The sequence below is a fragment of the Cydia splendana genome, chromosome 6 (assembly GCF_910591565.1).
Source record: "Cydia splendana chromosome 6, ilCydSple1.2, whole genome shotgun sequence".
NCBI lineage: Eukaryota > Metazoa > Arthropoda > Insecta > Lepidoptera > Tortricidae > Cydia > Cydia splendana.
The window spans coordinates 10,118,483-10,138,456 of NC_085965.1; the positions used below are offsets into that span (position 1 = coordinate 10,118,483).

General features: G+C 36.2%; 2 protein-coding genes across 3 annotated transcripts in view; one reads left to right on the top strand and one right to left on the bottom strand.

The window, feature by feature from the left end:
- Positions 1 to 19,974, bottom strand: part of LOC134791608 (uncharacterized) — a 67,158-nt gene that overhangs the window by 8,818 nt on the left and 38,366 nt on the right. Inside the window, exons 2-5 of the mRNA XM_063762657.1 lie at positions 16,800 to 16,925; positions 15,906 to 16,084; positions 10,149 to 15,050; positions 9,808 to 10,060 (exon numbers count right to left, since the gene is read on the bottom strand). Coding sequence (XP_063618727.1) covers positions 9,808 to 10,060; positions 10,149 to 15,050; positions 15,906 to 16,084; positions 16,800 to 16,881 — 5,416 coding nt within the window. The 5' untranslated portion in view covers positions 16,882 to 16,925. The remainder of the gene's footprint in view (positions 1 to 9,807; positions 10,061 to 10,148; positions 15,051 to 15,905; positions 16,085 to 16,799; positions 16,926 to 19,974) is intronic.
- Positions 4,936 to 9,330, top strand: LOC134791400 (uncharacterized). Of its 2 annotated transcripts, none has more exons than XM_063762417.1 (3): positions 4,936 to 5,198; positions 7,415 to 7,589; positions 7,822 to 9,330. In XM_063762417.1, exons 2-3 carry the CDS (start codon positions 7,433 to 7,435, stop codon positions 9,231 to 9,233), a joined length of 1,569 nt encoding a protein of 522 aa, XP_063618487.1. In that variant the 5' UTR covers positions 4,936 to 5,198; positions 7,415 to 7,432; the 3' UTR covers positions 9,234 to 9,330. The 2 variants fall into 2 exon arrangements, with proteins under 2 accessions (XP_063618487.1, XP_063618488.1); XM_063762418.1 differs by lacking the exon at positions 4,936 to 5,198 and adding an exon at positions 5,711 to 5,838.

A 19,974-nucleotide genomic window follows, 5' to 3' on the forward strand; every position in this document is an offset into this window, starting at 1 on the left:
TGTTTTCATCTACCCTCAGCTGGCTTCAGGAGCCATTTGAGGGTAGATTTTGTTTACTTTTATTTAAATACCTCTAAAGATACAGAGTATAGTAGTTCTAGCCTAGGTTTCGGAACTCAGGAATGTGTCACTGAAAAAAAAAAACTTCTATTCATATTTATAGGTAGCAATAGCAACTCTTTCGATAGGTATTATATCTCATAAGTCATAAGTGAACGTGATATACCAAAATGATTAAGTGTCCACACTGAGATTATTACTTTATTAAATGTAAATAACACCGTAAGCCTCAACACACGAAGTCATATAAAGTGTACGGCCGTACGCCCCCGGCGATGGCCTGGGCCTGTCCACATTCATCACCGCTATCTCAGATCGTTTAATTGCAAACTCGCGCGCAGATAGATCTTTTTACCGATCCACATCTCAAATAATAACTTTCTTAACCTCGTATCACACCTTAATGTAAAAAACTCATTTATTGTATAATAAGTGTTATAAAATGAATATAAAACTAAAATTACATTGCACTCTGGAAATAATGTATAATATAATAAATAATGTTTGTTTGTATTTCTCTATGTATTTCTCTTTGCGCGAGAAAGCTGCCTTAACGATATCACAGATTAATAAATAGTTACTACGATATAGAGAAAATTTACTATACCTATACTCGTAAGACCCAGGGAGATTTTTGTGCTTTCGAATTTGTAACTTAATTTAATTTCTATGAATTGAATCTGTACATATACCTACATCTATACGCGGTGCGAGGTTAACACATTCACTGCCCCCAACGCACATGTGCGTTCAGCGTCATATAAGTTTGTTCCTAGGCCACGCCCCTGGCAGTGAATGCGTTAGGATAATCGAATAATATATTTATACCTACAGTTTCGTTGAATGCAAGGGATGGGTTGATCTCGTGTTCATCTTGATCTATTATAATATTTATGGTTAAAAACTAGAGATGCAACGGATAGTAGTTTGGCCGGATACCGGATACCGGATATTCGGCTTGAAAATCGGCCGAATATTCGCTATCCGGCCGCCGAATATTCGGCCGGCGGAACTATACCTACATTTCGGTTCTTCAGGTGCGCATTAGTAGGTTTTGACCTGTTTCGTAGTAATGTTCGCGCTGACTCATTTCTGGGTTCAAAATGAGTGCGCGTGCATGTGAGTGGAATGTTAAATTGTTTTAAAATAATAAACGGGTACAATTATGACCGTGACTTATTTTTAGATCCAATTTGTTTACTCCGAAATCAAGCAATGTTACTATTCGGTATCCGGCCGGATAGTAGGTCACTATCCGGTATCCGGCCGGATATTACAATATTGGACGGATAGGCCGGATACCGGATAGTAACCGAATATCCGGTGCATCTCTATGAAAAACAGTGCGAGACCAGTTTTTTATTATATAAATATACATTATCAAGTACCTTAGGCGTCTGTTGTTTTTGTATTTTTGCAGTGCCCTTAAATGATTTTAAATGAGTTCTCGCTATAGGTACAATTTTTTTCATCATTTGCAGCCATACTCTGCCAGATTAAAAATCAAAAAATCAAAATCAAAAATATACTTTATTCATGTAGGCCTAGCAACAAGCTCTTATGAATCGTAATTAATCTTAATCTAATTATCAGAGCAATTAATTGATGTTAATATTATTCCATAATAAAATTGGATTATTATACATATCAAATTTAACACTAAGAATTTCACAAAAGGATCGGCAAACATTAAAAAGATTGTATAAAAAAATACTAGTCTAGAATTTCTAGAATAAAATCTAAATGTCAAAAAAAAAAAACATAAGTAACAAAAGAAGTAGATAGTATTACATCGGAATATCCATTTCCTCATCAATAATCAAATATACCTAATAAATAAATAATCATTTCGAATAACAATTAATCCCACGTTGTAATATCATTCATGTAGTCTTGTGTGGTATAATAAGCTTTAGAAATAAGTTTACGCTTTACATAATTCTTAAATTTATTAATAGATAATTCAGTAATATGGTTTGGAAGTTTATTATAAAATCTTACACAATTACCCATGAATGATTTTTTAATTTTATGGAGCCGAGTGAAGGGCACTGCGAGCTTATGTTTATTTCTAGTATTAATATTATGAATTTCACAATTTTTCCTAAAATTTACAATATTTTTATGTACATACAGAATATTCTCATAAATGTATTGACAGTGCACTGTCATTATGTCAATTTCCTTAAATTTATCTCTAAGTGAGTCTCTATGGTTCATTTTGTATATTGCTCGAATAGCCCTCTTCTGCAGAACAAAAATGGTATTTATCTCTGAAGCACCGCCCCACAGTAAAATACCATATGCCATAATGCTATGGAAGTAACTAAAATATACTAATCGAGCTGTTTTCACGTCAGTTAACTGACGGATTTTGCTCACTGCAAAAGCTGCAGAGCTCAGTCTATTCGAAAGAGTAGCAATATGGGGACCCCACTGGAGTTTAGAATCTAAAGTTATACCAAGAAAAACTGTACTATCAACTAATTCCAATTCCTCATCCTTCACAATGACACTTGTTTGCACATGCCTTCCGTTACTACTAGTGACAAACTTAATACATTTAGTCTTTTTCTCATTTAACAATAAATTATTAACATTGAACCAATTTACTACTTTTGAAATGGCACTGTTTACATCATTGTAAGCTTGTTGCTGTCGTTTGACTTTGAAAATAAGTGAGGTGTCGTCTGCAAACAATACTATATCATGGTGGGTCTTAACAAGGAATGGCAAGTCATTTATGTAAATAAGGAACAGGAAAGGCCCCAATATTGACCCCTGTGGTACACCCATAGAGACCAATGACCCAGGTGATCGCTGTCCATTCACATCGACCCTTTGTATTCTACCATTTAAGTAGGACTTAAGTAAATTCAGTGCCGATCCTCTAACTCCGTAATAATGAAGTTTCCTGATTAATGTTTCATGACAAACACAGTCGAAGGCCTTAGATAAATCACAGAACACACCTAAAGCATCTCGTGACTCCTCCCAGGCATCGAAAATATGCTTAATTAGCTCAACACCGGCATCGGTTGTTGAGCGACCCCGTGTAAAACCAAACTGCTTATTATGCATCAAATTATTATCGTTAAAATGTCGTACTAATTGAGAAAGAACTAATTTTTCAAAAATCTTGCTAAATGTTGGTAGCACAGATATCGGTCTAAAGTTAGTGGGGTCAGAGCTGCTACCAGATTTAAATAAAGGAATTACTTTACTATGTTTCATTAGATCAGGAAACTCGCCGCAATCAACACTGTTGTTAAATATAACTACCAAGTCAGGCGCTACAATTTCTACTAAGGATTTGACAGCATGGACAGAGACTCCCCAGAGGTCATTAGTTTTTTTGACATTAATCGATTTAAACGCCTTTATTACATCTGAGGTACAAACATGTTCAAAATGAAGGTCTCCACAACACTCTGGAGCGTTATGTTTTAATAATGTAACAGCAGATGAGGGTGATGAATTTAAATCCTTAGTTGTGGATACTGGTACCTCGGTGAAAAATTTTTCAAATTCTGTAGCTACTTCTAAATTGGAATCTATAATTTTGTTATCAATGTTTAGTTTAAGCTCTTTAATTGTGTGTTTAGAGCGACCAGTCTCCACATTTATAACTTTCCAGGTTGCTTTAACAATGTCGGAACTACTTTTTATTTTCTGACTTAGATAATTTCGCTTAGCTATATGACAATCTACTTTATACTTCTTCGAATACTCCTTCACATGTTTTTTAAATTCATCACTCTGATTAAACCGCCGTTCCTCATATAAGGCATACAGTTCACGTCTTCTTTGATGTAAGTCCGCAGTAGCCCACTCACTAAAAACTGATGCACCACTAACTACGACCGATTTTGAGGTGAATATCGCATTATAATGATCCATAAAAGTGTGAAAGAATGAATTATACATACTATTAGGACTCATATCGGAAGACAAAAAGGGTAGCGCCTGAACTAAACTTAGCTTCATTCTTTCCACGCGGTCCGAGGTTACTGGTACAAAAGTTATTTGTTTTCTCATGGTATTTTTCCTTAATGCCTCAAATACCATTAATTGACCTAAGTGGTCTGATTCTAAATTGCTGATAACTTTTTTAGCAATAGGAAAAATATCTGTGAAAATATTATCTATACAGGTTGCACTAGTAGCAGTCACTCTAGTGGGCTCCATAAACATGTGGTTGAGATTACAAGATTTAAAAAGATTCAATAATCTACAAGACATTGTTGAATTTTCCATAATATTTACATTAAAGTCGCCGCATATAAGCAATTTCTTACTAGAAGATGATATTTTAAGTAGGGCAGATTCCATTATGTTTTCAAATAATTCAAAATTACTTAATGGCGGCCTATACACACAGACAACAATAAATTGCTCTAATTCTACTGCACTTAGTTCTATAGTCCGTTCAACAGACATGGATACAATGTCCTTACGTTCCTTAAATTTTAACTGACTATTTAATATAATTAATGACCCACCATGTATGGAACTAAGTCTGGTGAACGAACTTCCCGCCTGGTGATTATTAAATTGGGGCATTAATTCATTATTATTTAACCAATGTTCAGTAAGACATAAAATATCAATATTAAAATCATTCAAAAAAAGTTCTATCTGTAAATTTTTTCCTCTAATACATTGAATATTTTGATGCACCAGGTGGATATACTTTCCATGTTTGCAGTATTTTTCATTATATTTATTTAAAACTAAATTGCCAGAGACAGAATCTTTTGTCTTAACAGCTAGTTTAAATCTATTAAATCATACCCATGTTATTGTTTACAATCTGTATAAATGCCACCTTGACACACCTTTCACGCTAACTTAGTATTTTCCATGCTGATTCAACAACAAATGTTATAATGTCTGTACGTGAGACGAATCCATTGTTGAACAAACTGAATTTATCGCAGAAAGTAAAAACGTGCCGTTGGATAAAATGACTAACATCTTCCAGTGTGGCGTCACTGATGTGCGGTCCTTACAAGAGCGACCTACTGTTTAATTAGGTGAATAGTTTAAGTGAGACACATATTTAATTTCGATGCATTGTATAGTGTGTTAGTGTTATACCTAATAGTGATTTTGGACACAATCTTCGAATATATGAGGTACGAATACAATTTTATTACCGATTTTAACGTATTTGACTGACTACGTTGGGCTTGGGGTCGGCAATGCGCATGTAACACCCCTGTAGTTACAGGCGTCCGGTAACCACTTACCATCAGGCGGGCCGAATGCTTGTTTGCCACCGATGTGGTAAAAATACTATATAACCGAGCGAGGAGGAAGGTTTTTAACTGCCTCCTAGGCTAGTCGGTATTGACCCTGCCTACGAAGCGGGGTTGCAGGTGCAGGGGGTCCCGCCTTCAAAGCCTGGTACCTAAGGGCATTTATTTGTGTGTTCCTCACAAATATTTGTTCATGACTTATGGATGTTTTCTATCTGAGTTTATTTTATTGATAACATCGGGCATTGGGAATTAACTTCCTATTAGCCTATCCTGATTCCTGGGCAAATTCTGGTCCTTTGTCATCAAAAAAGGTTTTTCTTGTGGAACAACTTTACATGAAATAGCTTTAGAAACTATTTGATAATATAATAATTTAATAATGACATCTGACAACTAAATTTCAGTGACATAAGATACAAAACTCCCCAGGAACTGTAAAACTTAATTTGATTTTGCAATTTGATAATATATTTTAATTTACTTAGTTATTATTGTTATTCATTTCATTCACTGGGTAAGTAATGAACATGATTTGTATGTACAGTTGAAGTTGCTAGGCGGGCGAGGTGTTCAAAATTACCTTGACGTGCTCTTATTCTCAACACCCTTAACAATAAAGTCGCATCAAGATCATTTTGAACACCTGGCCTGCTTAGCAACTATTGCTGCTGACTGTATTTGTCGCCAAAATCTTGTTCTTATCAAGGCAGTTTTTCCTGAGTTTTATCTGTGGCAGTTTTCGGTTGCTAGTTTCAGGTTTTATTATAACTATTAGTTAGGTATTGTTTTGAACCCCGAGTCAATCGGCTATTAAAATGCAAACAAATTAATTCTAGTTGTTTACTAACACTTGCATTATAACTATTCTGTGTATGGTGTCCGAGATATTGTCTTTTTCATCAATTTTCTTCGCCAAAAGTTCTTATACCTACTTACTGTCTCTTTTAAAATAGCTCGTATTTAAACTACTTACTTTACTTATATTTATTAATTATTATCTTTGTTAGTAATTTATTCATTATTCGATAGTTTCATAGTTTAGCCGTGAAAAAGGTAACACAATACGTACACACATACCAACATATAGCTACATTTACATCTATATCGTGCAACCAATATTGGCACCAACATTCATATTATCACATAACTAAACCTAATGAGTGATAGATGTTGTCATCAGCGCTACTCTTCTAAACCTTGTCTATTGATCTTTCAAAGAAAAATCTTCCGATAGGTACAGTCAGCAGCAGAAGTGGCTAAGCGGGTTAGGTGTTCAAAATTACTTGACACGCTCTTATTCTCTTAACAATAAAGTCTCGTCAAGCTCATTTTGAACACCTCGCCCGCATAGCAATTTCTGCTGCTGACTGTACCTACCTACCCATTCAGCATCAACGCTTGATAGCTGGTAGTGTAGATATTAGGATTGAAGTTCCTTCTATTTCTTATTTTGACTCAATCACTTAAGCCGACAAAGTCTAAGCAGGTCTTTGTGCTGTCAAGCAAGCTTTATGTACTTATCCTTTCTTGCAGCTAAAACGTTACATAATTATCATGTGACACGGCTTTGAGATATCAAATTCCATTTAAACTTTCCCATTTCAACTTTAATCTTGCTTTTGATGAATTAGCAATAACTTTGATTTTACTAGGCTCAGCATTGGCCGTACTTCAAGTTTCCTGTTTACGAACGTTTATATTACTTATGAAGGAAAAAACGCCGCTGAATCACCATTTTTATGGTTTTTAAAAGCTTTTATTTAACTTGCCCGTTAGTTAGTGTGGGTCAAATCTTGAAAGCTAATTTCGACCCACTTTCCGATTGAGCTGAAATTTTGCATACCTACCTACATATGTAAATCGGATGTCAATCCAATATTATGATAACATGAAGCTGATCTAATGATGGAGACAGGAGGTTCTCAAATGGAACTCTGTGATAGAACAACGCAAACTAATTGCGTTTGGGGTTGTTAGAGTTGTCCGATGAGTATTAGTTGCCTGTGGAAAGAAAAGTGCAGTCAGCAATATAAGCTTGTTGTACTAAACATGTAATTTTTGCCAAAAACTCATCATCTTGAACGTTACAGACGCATCAATGGCTAGTTATGAGTGACTTGAGGGAGCACCGACCGCTCCTACGTGAAGACATTTCTGACGAAGAAGTACAGCAGGAGTTCAGGTTACCTCGACGCCATATGGGCTACAGAGGCAAAGCAAAGAACACTGTGAAGGGAGCAGCGGCTGTCATCAAAAATTGGCCAGGTATTATGTACACTTTTAACTTTGATGACTCGATTCACGATTTGTGTAGGAAAGAAGGCACTTATTTGTTTCTTGTTTAGGGTGTTTTACTGTATTTAATTGAGTTGGTATTATAACGCTTGAAGATATTTATCAGGTTAAGGATTACGCCGATTCTTCCCTAATATGTAACTGCGTAGTCATCAATCTACATATTAAACAATAGCTCAATCTTAAATTCATTTATTTACAGATTACTGGTCGTCATCCGTAACTTACTGGTGGATAGGCATAGGTATGTTTGCCTTAATGACCTTTGTACTATATAGTAGTGTAGTAACTTACTCTCTGCTCCCTACCACCGGCTCAGTACCAATTCCGCACTACGTGACTGAAAGAAAAAATACATTACCTGAAGTTTATATGCATGTTCTTGTGAATAATGAAAAAGAAGTAGACGTTAACAAATATCTGCCTTATGTAGAAATTATTGCTAATAAATATTTGCACTACCAATTCAATCTAATTTATGTGATTAATGATACGCTTACGACTGAAAAAGCTATGCACCAGGCTCAAATAAATAATGAAGATGCTATGAATTCTCTTTGGACAGAACATAATGTAATTGAATCAGATAGAGTTCAAAGTAAAATAAAATCTAATATTATCATACAACACGCTAGCTTATCAAACTACTTGGACGGTTCTCCTATACAGCAATATTGGAAGCAGTTGCCAAACCACTTGATTGGATTTTTCTTAAGAGCTGTATCAATTTGGGATAAAGGAGGGATTGCTTTCAATCCTATTATTTTGACACCAAGATCGCCAGATGCCATATATATAGAAAAATTATATAGCCTTCTTTCAACGTACGAAGAGCGTAAAAAGCCAAATGTAACTAGTAACATGAACAATAAGATAGAAGATATAGAAATCCGTAAAGAATTGAAAAACCACAAAAGAAAATATAAAAAAAAAGTAAATAATATTCGAGATATAATAGACGCCTTAGAAACGGATATTCCTGTGCGCCAAAATCAACCTGAAGTTTTAAGCGAAGCTGAAAACAGGGAGAATCTGACTACTTCAGAAATGGCACCATCTAACGTTGAAACAGTCGTTTTAAGTAATAGATACAGTTCCAATCTTACAAGCAAATCGGTGCTTGATAATAACCCAACAATAATTAATCACTCAATTGAAAACAACCAATCACAGATATCGAATTACATATTGCCATATTTTTTTGATTTCTTATTTCATGATAAATCAAACAGAACCACGCAAGTATCTGCTGATTTCAGTTCAATGAAAAGAAGTACAAGAACCATATCGACGGAAGAAACTCAAGGAAATGTCAAAACTGGAAATGTAATTCAACCTATGATTATTTCAGCACCAACACAATTTGAAAAGGGACCGTCTAATACAGAAGATAATGCCCCAAGAAGTATTGATGTAGAAAACTTGACTATCGATTTGAAAGGTAATATTTTGGCTACAAAAAGCTCTTGTCACGCGTTCTTAGGGAGCGTGTTCAGTAATGCGAGACATCGAACAGAGGAGGATTCGCTGAAAGAATTTATTATCACAGAGCTGTCTTTGTTTTGTAACGGGCTTTTATCTACATGCAAAGGTATTGACGTTATTTTACTATAATTAGTGTTTATAATTTATTGTTCTATTTATTATAGGTTATTAGGTAGTCTTATTGTTTGTGTTTTGATAAAGTTGTTAATAAAATGAAAGTCGAAATTACTTATAAAATAGTAATTTATTAGCCTATTATACACAAGTCGTGCTCAAAATAATGTTATATGTGACAATATTTTGACCACAAGTTCACCCTCGACTTAAAATTATGGCAGCAAAATATAATTGACGTCTAAAATGTTTCCTTTTATTTTTACGAGACTAGATACTTAAATACGAACAATTTTATCGAAACGTCTTTGCTGTGAATGCAAATACTTAATAAATCGTTAGTCCACTAAGGGTCTCACTCTCTCATCTCAGCAAAATGTGATACACAAATACACATTAGACCAAGATATTGGACAGATGGAATACCACCCTACGGGACAAGAGTACCGTTAATACCTACTTATATACAGATTTTTAACAAGATAATTAGAATATTGCACAAATGCAAGTAGACAAGGTAGATTGATTTGTTATTGTTGTCATTTTATACATATTATTTTAAAATTATTATCTTATGTTGCAACGTTACTTCTTTCTATTGGTATATCCCATCGTCCGCTCCAGTCATTAGTGGTCTTCTTACAATCTCTTACTTTATACTTCGCTTCACATCTTCTGCTCACTGACCAATAGACGTATCCATCGGGACATTGGTTTACATAACCTCTCAATTTGCCAGATTTCGTTTTATCACATTTCAAAAACGCCGGCGAACATTCGGCTTTTTCGAATGGGAAGTGGCCCGTTGATGGACAAGTGAGAGGATCTTTGCTTGCGATAATCTGTAACGAAAAAGGTATTAGGTAATCAAACAGTTAAGAATTCGTATGATGCAAAAACTGCTTGAAATTAAACCCCTATCACACTTACCGGTTCTTTATAGTTGGCACCTAGACGTTTTACTCTTCGCCTATCAGCTTTCTCGCCGTCACATTTCTTGTCAGCATTTTTCTCTTCAACACATTGATTTTTACTTTCATCATAAATTGTGTCATTAGGACATTTGAAAACAGCTATGTCAAGGTCATGGGTATCATTATCTTCAGTGCACTGATAGAACATATTACAATACTTGGGATGCCGCTTAAATGAAGTTGGGCATACGTAAAGGTATTGATCATCCTCCGTTTCTGGGCAATCTTTTGAGCTTGAGGAACTGTTTTCAGTAGTAGATTCCTGATTATCTTCTGTTGTAGTGCTCTCAGAACTTTGTTCTGTAGTAGATGTACTTGACTGTTCAGTTGTACTTGATTCTTGTGTGGTCGATTCTTCCGTAGCCGATGATTGTTCTGTTGAACTTTCAGTCGTTCCTTCAGTGGTACTTTGTTCAGTTGTCGTAGTAGATTGCTCAGTAGTAGATTGTTCCGTTGTCGTTTCCTCACTGGTAGTTGATTGTTGTGTGGTACTTGACTGTTCCGTGGTAGATTGCTCTGTAGTACTCGTCTGATCAGTGGTGGTACTTTCTGTAGTGGACTGCTCCGTAGTACTCGATTGTTCAGTAGTTTGCTCTGTGGTACTAGACTGAGTAGTGCTTTTTTCAGTAGTACTCTTTTCAGTAGTCGTCGATTTCTCTGTAGTACTTTGTTCCGTAGTAGATTGCTGGGTTGTAGTTTTTTCTGTGGTTGTCGATTTTTCAGTAGTAGTTTGCTCAGTCGTACTTTCTTCAGTCGTTGATGTTTCTTGTGTCGTTGACAATTCAGTTGTAGATTGTTGCATTGTTGATTCTTCAGTTGTCGTTGATTGCTGAGTTGTGGATTTTTCAGTTGTAGTAGTAGTAGTAGTTGTTGTTGTTGTCGTAGATTCCTCACTATTTAGATTTTGAGCCCCAGAACAGTCACGAGGAGGGTATACAGAATCTTCATGGTTACATGTTTCCAGTTCTGGATCCCATATCGTACCCTCTCCACATTCGAAATGATAAACCGAAAACCTTTGACCATTATTGTCCCAACCTACACACCTATAGAATTTCTTACAGTCGTCAGGATCAGCGTAAAATCCTGCTTTAGTGCAATTGACCTGTGACTTTTGAGGTTTTTGCGTGGAACCTTGAGAACAGTCTGATGAGCTTTCAGTTGTTGACGAGGATGATGACGATTCAGAGCTTGTTGGCGATCTAGTAGTAGTGGTTGACGATGCTTCACTTGAGGCTTCAGTAGTTGTAGATGTGGTAGTTGTGTTATTATTACATGATGGATTTTGGACATCACCTGGATGATTGCACGTTTGTATATCTTGATCCCAAATCGTGCCTTCGCCACATGTAAAATCGTACTTTGTTAAACCACCGTTCCCGTTATCAACACACCTGTAAAACTTTTGGCAATCAGTGCTGTCGCCAAAGTACCCTTTATTTTCACATTTATCATTACTGTTTTGTGGTTTGTTTTCATTTGAAGATTCGGTTGTCGATGTTTTAGTTGTACTGGTTGCTTCTGTTGTTTGAGATGGATTTTGTTCAGTAGGTCCTTGTTCTGATTGATTTTCTTCTTGTGAACCTTGACAATTATTCACTTGCTTTTCATGATTGCAAGCTTGTATATCCGAATCCCAAACAGTACCTTCGCCGCAAGTAAAGTCATATTTGGTGTACCCTCCCTGCCCATTATCAACACATCGGTAGAACTTTTTACAATCATTTTTATTGGGATAAAATCCTTCATTTTTACATTCATTTGACTGGGGATTTGGATTCGAACTGGAACTTGAATTATTAGAACAATCACTTGCTGTTTCATTATTTTCCGTCTCGAAAGATGACTGGGTTGTAGTGGTAGAGGCTTTTGTGGTAGGTTGTTCATCTTGACCATTTTGCGAACTGGATGTAGTAGAGGCGGAATTTTGAGAACTACAATTTGACATATCGTTATCATGATCACATGCTTGTATTTCTTGTACCCAAATCGTACCTTCTCCACAAGTGAAATCGTATTTCGTGTACCCTCCCTTATCATTACTTACGCATCGGTAAAACTTCTTACAGTCATTTGAATTAGCATAAAAACCTTCCGAATCACATTGATCTTTGTTATTAGATTGTTCATTATTAGGGCGTTTAGTCGTAGATGTTGTTGAATCATTGGAGTCTGCAGTTTGTGTGGTGCTTCCTGATTCTGACGGAGGGTTCTCAGAAGCGTTTATTTCAGAAGTTGCTGAGCATTTATTCTCAACTGACTCATGATTGCACGTTTGTGCCTGTTGGTCCCATACGGTACCGTCACCGCAAGTAAAATCATATTTAGTGTAGCCTCCTTTACCATCATCAACACACCGATAAAACTTCTTGCAATCAGCTGAATTGGCAAAGAATCCTTCCGACTCACAAGCGTCATTAGATGTACCTTGGTTTTGTTCAATCTTTTCTGTAGTCTCTGATGTACCCGATGTACTCGGCTGCGATGTACTACTCTCAGCATTTCCACTGTTTGCTGGTTCTTGTTGTGTTTGATCATCGGTTAGTGCACTGGATTCTTTTTTAACAGAGCTTTCATGGTTGCAGGCGTCAATTTCTGGATCCCATACTGTGCCTTCTCCGCAAGTGAAATCATATTTAGTAAAACCACCTTGCTGATTTTCGACACATCTGTAAAACTTTTTGCAGTTCGTTGTATCGCCAAAGAATCCTTCTTTAGTACAAGAGTCTTTATTAGGTGTTGGTTTGTTTGCTGGTTTTCCAGTAGATGCGGTAGTAGTGACTTGATTATTTTCTTCTGTATCACTGTCACTTTGCGCAGTAGATGATGATTGAGTTGTGCCTTCGTTTTCAGTTTCTTGGGTTGCTGCTTCACTTCCTGTACATTTGTCATTATTAGATGGATGATTACATGACTCGATACTTTGATCCCAAACAGTACCCTCGCCACATGTAAACTCATAACGAAAATAACCACCTTTGCCGTCATCAACACATCTATAAAACTTTTTGCAGTCATTTCTATCACCTATAAATCCACTCGATGTGCAAGTATTGCTGTTTGGTGACGATATTGTTGAAGAAGCGGATGTCGCTGTACTTGTTGTACTCAACATTGTGGCTTCTGTTGGTTTTTGGTCTGGTTGGTCAACATTATTGTCACTCTGTGATGGATAACCGTTATCAATTTCTGCGCCTTGCAATATGTTGTCAGCTGTTGTGGTTGTACCTTGAGTATTTTTATCTGGCGTTCCTTTACCACACTTTTCAACTGCCCAAGCGTGATTGCATGCTTCTAAATTTGAGTCCCATACCGTACCCTCACCACATGTAAACTCATATCGAGTGTAACCTCCATTACCATTATCAACACATCTGTAAAATTTATTGCAGTCTTGAGTGTCACCCATAAATCCACTGGAACTACAAACATTTTCACCGGGTGCACTAGTGGAACTTGAGATATGGTTACCTTCAGTAGCTTGTGTAGCTATATTACTTTCCGTAGTTGTCGACGGTTTATCTTGGTGCGTTGTTGTTTGAGACGGTTGTTGATTTTGACCACCATACCCAACATCTTCATTCTCTTCGGGAATCGTTTCTATCGTGGTAGGTTTTCTTGTTGTTGTTGTTGTTGTTGTTGTGGTCGTTTTGCTGTTTTCGGTCTGTGATTGTGATGGTGATTTATTTTTACAGTCCTTTACAGCCCACTCATGGTTGCATGCTTCTGCATTAGGATCCCATACAGTCCCTTCTCCACAAGTGAATTCGTATTTTATATATCCACCTCTTCCATTGTCAACGCACCTGTAGAACTTCTTACAATCGTCCGAGTCTCCCATGAAGCCACTTTCAGTACATTCGTTATTTTCATTCCCAGTGACAGGTTTCTCTTCGTTAGGCCGCTGTGTTTCTCCATCATATGAAGAAGCTGTAGTTTGATCGGTGTTTGTTTCATGTATTTGTGTTTGACTTTGACTAGATTCTTTGGAATGATCAATTTGCAATTGGGTTTGGGATCCTTTATTACCGTGATTAATTTGTGTCTGTGTCTGACTTACAGCTGAACCATGTGATATTTGAGTTTGGTTTTGTTTTGTATAGGAACTATTAGGTTTTTCTTTTATTCGTTCACCATAGTTTATTTGTGTTTGATTCTGTATCACGGAACCTTTGCTTATTTGTGTCTGTACTTGATTAACTTTAGAGCCATAAGCTACTTGTAATTGTGATTGAATAGTTTGTTCTGAATTCACTTCATTGTCAGCATTAGTAAAATCAGATTTGATGGTTTTATTTTCATCATCTGGACTGCCTCGCCCACATCTTCTCTTTTTGACTACCCATGCGTGATTACATGCTTGTGTCTCATCATCCCAAATTGTCAGTTCACTGCAAGAAAATTCGTATCTGATATAACCACCTCGCCCATTTCCTACGCATCTGTAAAATTTTCGGCAATTTTCACTGTCACCCATAAATCCGTCAGATATACACGGTTCTCCACTTTCTGGAGTCGGCTGACGAGGCATTGGGGATCTAGTTGCCCTAAGATTCTGCTTTACCGTGGTTGGCCATGAATGGGTTGTAGATGCACTTGTTGTACTTTTGTAATCGGGTGAAGACCAAGTTTTTTGGGTTGAGATAGTCGAAGCGTCAGCTTTGATAGCTTGATCAGGGTATACTTGATTCATTCTTATTGGAGATGGTATTTCTGCACGTGATCCATCTATTTCATTTTCGTTGACAGGTTCAGCGGGGGGTGCTGCATAACCACCACAATTAATCCTTTTTGTGCTTTTAGGGTGGTTACATATCTCTGTGTCAGGGTCATATACTGTGCCCGGTCCGCATTGATACTGAAAATAATTTAAAATGAATAATGTTGTGAAGTACTCAATAACAATAAGTAGGTAGGTTATGTTTACTATCGAGAAGAAATTCCTCTTGTCCTCACAGTGAAAACGATTAAAATATTTCAATTACCTTTATAGCAATTCAGTTTTTCAAGTTTTATTATTAAGGCCCAAACCTGCATAAGACTAACATGGGCCCTTGGCACAGAATAAATAATAGTACTAGGTACACAAGACTCACTCTCTAACAAAACGCGTCTGTTACGATTAGGACAGATATGGCCGCTAGGTGGCGACAGCGCCACGCGCGGCTTATGGCTAGTCACCAAAATTGGTGTGGAACGGATGTACTTTTAGCTACCTGTAGCAAAGCATCGAAATCGCGGAGTGAGCCACGCCTGCCCTTGGCCCAAAACCTTTTGTACAAGATATTGTGCCAAGTGGTGGGATCCATCTATATCAGTTGATGACAAATGAACTGTGCCAGTGAGTACTTGAGTATATACACCCGTTAGTTTACAATTTAACGTAGGATAGGTTAGTTGGTAATCTTCCTACCGTCAGTTTATAATTTAACTAGCGAAGTTGTAAACTGACAAGTGCTTACAATTGTACGGTGACATACTGTATTTGGTCCTACTAGCCATTCGCTTCAAGTTGGACGTTACCTCCTCCCGCACCACGCCGCAACCCAGGCCCGCTGAGTACTGTGACGTCAACATTGTAACGGCCAACACGAAGCGGACAGGTAATAAATGCTAGACAGGTTGTATCAGAAGGTATTCAATTCTTTTCGATCGCGGGAATAAACAGGTATGTAAAATTGCCTATTTCTTTAAAACTTTGTAGATAACATACTCTGAAAACGGTGTATTTGTTGTTAGCTCCTATCACACATCTGTAGAAGACGGCACAGTCAACCGGATCCTCTTGGAAGCCTTCACCAGAACACAAGATTGGTTCTGGTTTAATGCCAGAATATAGCTTGACTATTCGGCCGCTTACTCTCGGGTGACGTACGTCCTCTGATATCGAAACTGAAAAATAAAAGCATTGTTATTTTATTGCGCACCTATTCAAACATTTTAAGGAAATTAGTCATTATAACAAATAACAATACATATATCCCTTCTTTGCATGGTGATGGAAATTTCCATCGTAACATTGTCCTATGAATTAAAGATACTTTTGGAGGTGATTGAAATTTATTTTTAAGACTGTCAACTTTCAACACTAATCCATTTTCCGATTATTTACTTTTTTATTTACGCAGTATTTTAATTTATAAAAATTACATTTGTTTTAAGACTAAATATCTGAAAATTTGGAAAAACCCAAATGTTGATGATTTTTAGTATGTTATTTTGGGCGTTTTTTTCGGTGTTTATAATTGTTTTATATTTATAAACTTTCTCATAGGTATATCACAAATAGTGTACTATTCTGATGGTACTAAGATTTTTCATATATCTCTTTCTGACAATTATATATTTACATAAATATGATTTAGCTTATGCAAAGTTTAACACTGTTTTCTCAGTAAAAATCGATGTTATATTTTTTTACAATTCTTCCCAGAATCAGCAAACAATTACGTGACACATATATTCATTTCAGACAAAAAAAAATCATGCAAAGAAGGGTTAAGTATCAAATGTCAACTCGGTAGGTAAGTCTATTCTGCTTAGGTCGTAAAACGGACTGTCATTGTTTGGCCCCTGAAGATAGTAGGTATAATATTTGAAGATTTACCATTGTTTGTATACGTTGTTCTGGTGAAGAGCCCGAGCAATAGAAATGGTAAGAACTTATGCATCCCAAGGTTTGTTTCCATGATAGTTCTCAAAAATACATCGTTTCCAACACGCACGTGTCAACCTGAAACAAATAGAAATCATTCAAATAAAGGTTAATTGTATTCTTGGTTTACGTTATGTACGAGTACAAATACGCCGACGAGTTAACGTAAACCTACCTATTAGGTACCTAAAAACTAGCTTCTTGAGACATTTAATTAAATAAATTACGGCAATGTTGATTACATTTGTAGATTGCAATTAGAAAAAAGTATAAAAATAACCCCTTACAAAGAGCTCTAACTTTCATTGCAGTCTAATTTAAAGTAATAAGCCTACCCTAATATAAAATAATAGTAACCTAATATAAAGTGATATGGAATGCATAGTTGTACTACAAGTTATAACTGTTGTAGTTAGTGCATTTTGAATTCTTCGTCCGTATACCTCGACTGTGTACAGTCACCTGCAATAATATGTTGCTCTTCGAGGGCCGCATAATATTTTCCGGCCTTCGTTGTGTAAGTAGTTAACATATTATTGCAGGTGACTGTACTCAGTTAATAAAGCAGTTGAAAGTCAGTTCATTGTTGTCTCATATTTCACAACTCGATTACACGTTACATAACTCCGTTGTTCAAAGTTGCAAGCGCTGTAGGTCAAGATCGGACGCGAACCAATGTTAACGTCCTCGTTTGAACCCGCACTTCGCTCAAAATACCCAGAAATAAACCGATTACTCACCATTTATTATTATGCAAAGTCATTAAGTCATTATAATTAAAACGAGGTGCCCATTAGGCTGAAATTGCATGACATGTAATGATATAAAATTTCGATTCGCTTGGGAACCTGGGATATTAAATGTTGACTGTATTCAGTGCACGTCTCATAATTCTTGATGGTTCTGGATGCCTCGCCATACTTAAAATTGTCTGTTGGTGTTATGGATGCGTCTTGATCATATAATTAGGGAAATTATGGTAAATTTAAAGTTTGTATTTAGTTCGAGTGCTGATTTTGAGGTTCGAGTAGGTAACTGTTTCAACCTTTTTCATGATGGGCCTTACTATGAAAAATAAATCCTTACCACCCAAACCAAACCTACTAAACACTGTTGTTTGTATTTTTAGGGTTCCTTCTAAATATAGTCTGTATCTTTAGGTAGGTATTTATATAAAAGCAAATAAACAATTTGTAAATTTTCGGGTAGTTATAACATTTATTGGTTAACCAACCAAATACAAAACCGCCTGAATCAGTTACTGAACGACCTGACTTTAACCTACATTATTTGATCATGTAATGTTTTCATCTACCCTCAGCTGGCTTCAGGAGCCATTTGAGGGTAGATTTTGTTTACTTTTATTTAAATACCTCTAAAGATACAGAGTATAGTAGTTCTAGCCTAGGTTTCGGAACTCAGGAATGTGTCACTGAAAAAAAAAAACTTCTATTCATATTTATAGGTAGCAATAGCAACTCTTTCGATAGGTATTATATCTCATAAGTCATAAGTGAACGTGATATACCAAAATGATTAAGTGTCCACACTGAGATTATTACTTTATTAAATGTAAATAACACCGTAAGCCTCAACACACGAAGTCATATAAAGTGTACGGCCGTACGCCCCCGGCGATGGCCTGGGCCTGTCCACATTCATCACCGCTATCTCAGATCGTTTAATTGCAAACTCGCGCGCAGATAGATCTTTTTACCGATCCACATCTCAAATAATAACTTTCTTAACCTCGTATCACACCTTAATGTAAAAAACTCATTTATTGTATAATAAGTGTTATAAAATGAATATAAAACTAAAATTACATTGCACTCTGGAAATAATGTATAATATAATAAATAATGTTTGTTTGTATTTCTCTATGTATTTCTCTTTGCGCGAGAAAGCTGCCTTAACGATATCACAGATTAATAAATAGTTACTACGATATAGAGAAAATTTACTATACCTATACTCGTAAGACCCAGGGAGATTTTTGTGCTTTCGAATTTGTAACTTAATTTAATTTCTATGAATTGAATCTGTACATATACCTACATCTATACGCGGTGCGAGGTTAACACATTCACTGCCCCCAACGCACATGTGCGTTCAGCGTCATATAAGTTTGTTCCTAGGCCACGCCCCTGGCAGTGAATGCGTTAGGATAATCGAATAATATATTTATACCTACAGTTTCGTTGAATGCAAGGGATGGGTTGATCTCGTGTTCATCTTGATCTATTATAATATTTATGGTTAAAAACTAGAGATGCAACGGATAGTAGTTTGGCCGGATACCGGATACCGGATATTCGGCTTGAAAATCGGCCGAATATTCGCTATCCGGCCGCCGAATATTCGGCCGGCGGAACTATACCTACATTTCGGTTCTTCAGGTGCGCATTAGTAGGTTTTGACCTGTTTCGTAGTAATGTTCGCGCTGACTCATTTCTGGGTTCAAAATGAGTGCGCGTGCATGTGAGTGGAATGTTAAATTGTTTTAAAATAATAAACGGGTACAATTATGACCGTGACTTATTTTTAGATCCAATTTGTTTACTCCGAAATCAAGCAATGTTACTATTCGGTATCCGGCCGGATAGTAGGTCACTATCCGGTATCCGGCCGGATATTACAATATTGGACGGATAGGCCGGATACCGGATAGTAACCGAATATCCGGTGCATCTCTATGAAAAACAGTGCGAGACCAGTTTTTTATTATATAAATATACATTATCAAGTACCTTAGGCGTCTGTTGTTTTTGTATTTTTGCAGTGCCCTTAAATGATTTTAAATGAGTTCTCGCTATAGGTACAATTTTTTTCATCATTTGCAGCCATACTCTGCCAGATTAAAAATCAAAAAATCAAAATCAAAAATATACTTTATTCATGTAGGCCTAGCAACAAGCTCTTATGAATCGTAATTAATCTTAATCTAATTATCAGAGCAATTAATTGATGTTAATATTATTCCATAATAAAATTGGATTATTATACATATCAAATTTAACACTAAGAATTTCACAAAAGGATCGGCAAACATTAAAAAGATTGTATAAAAAAATACTAGTCTAGAATTTCTAGAATAAAATCTAAATGTCAAAAAAAAAAAACATAA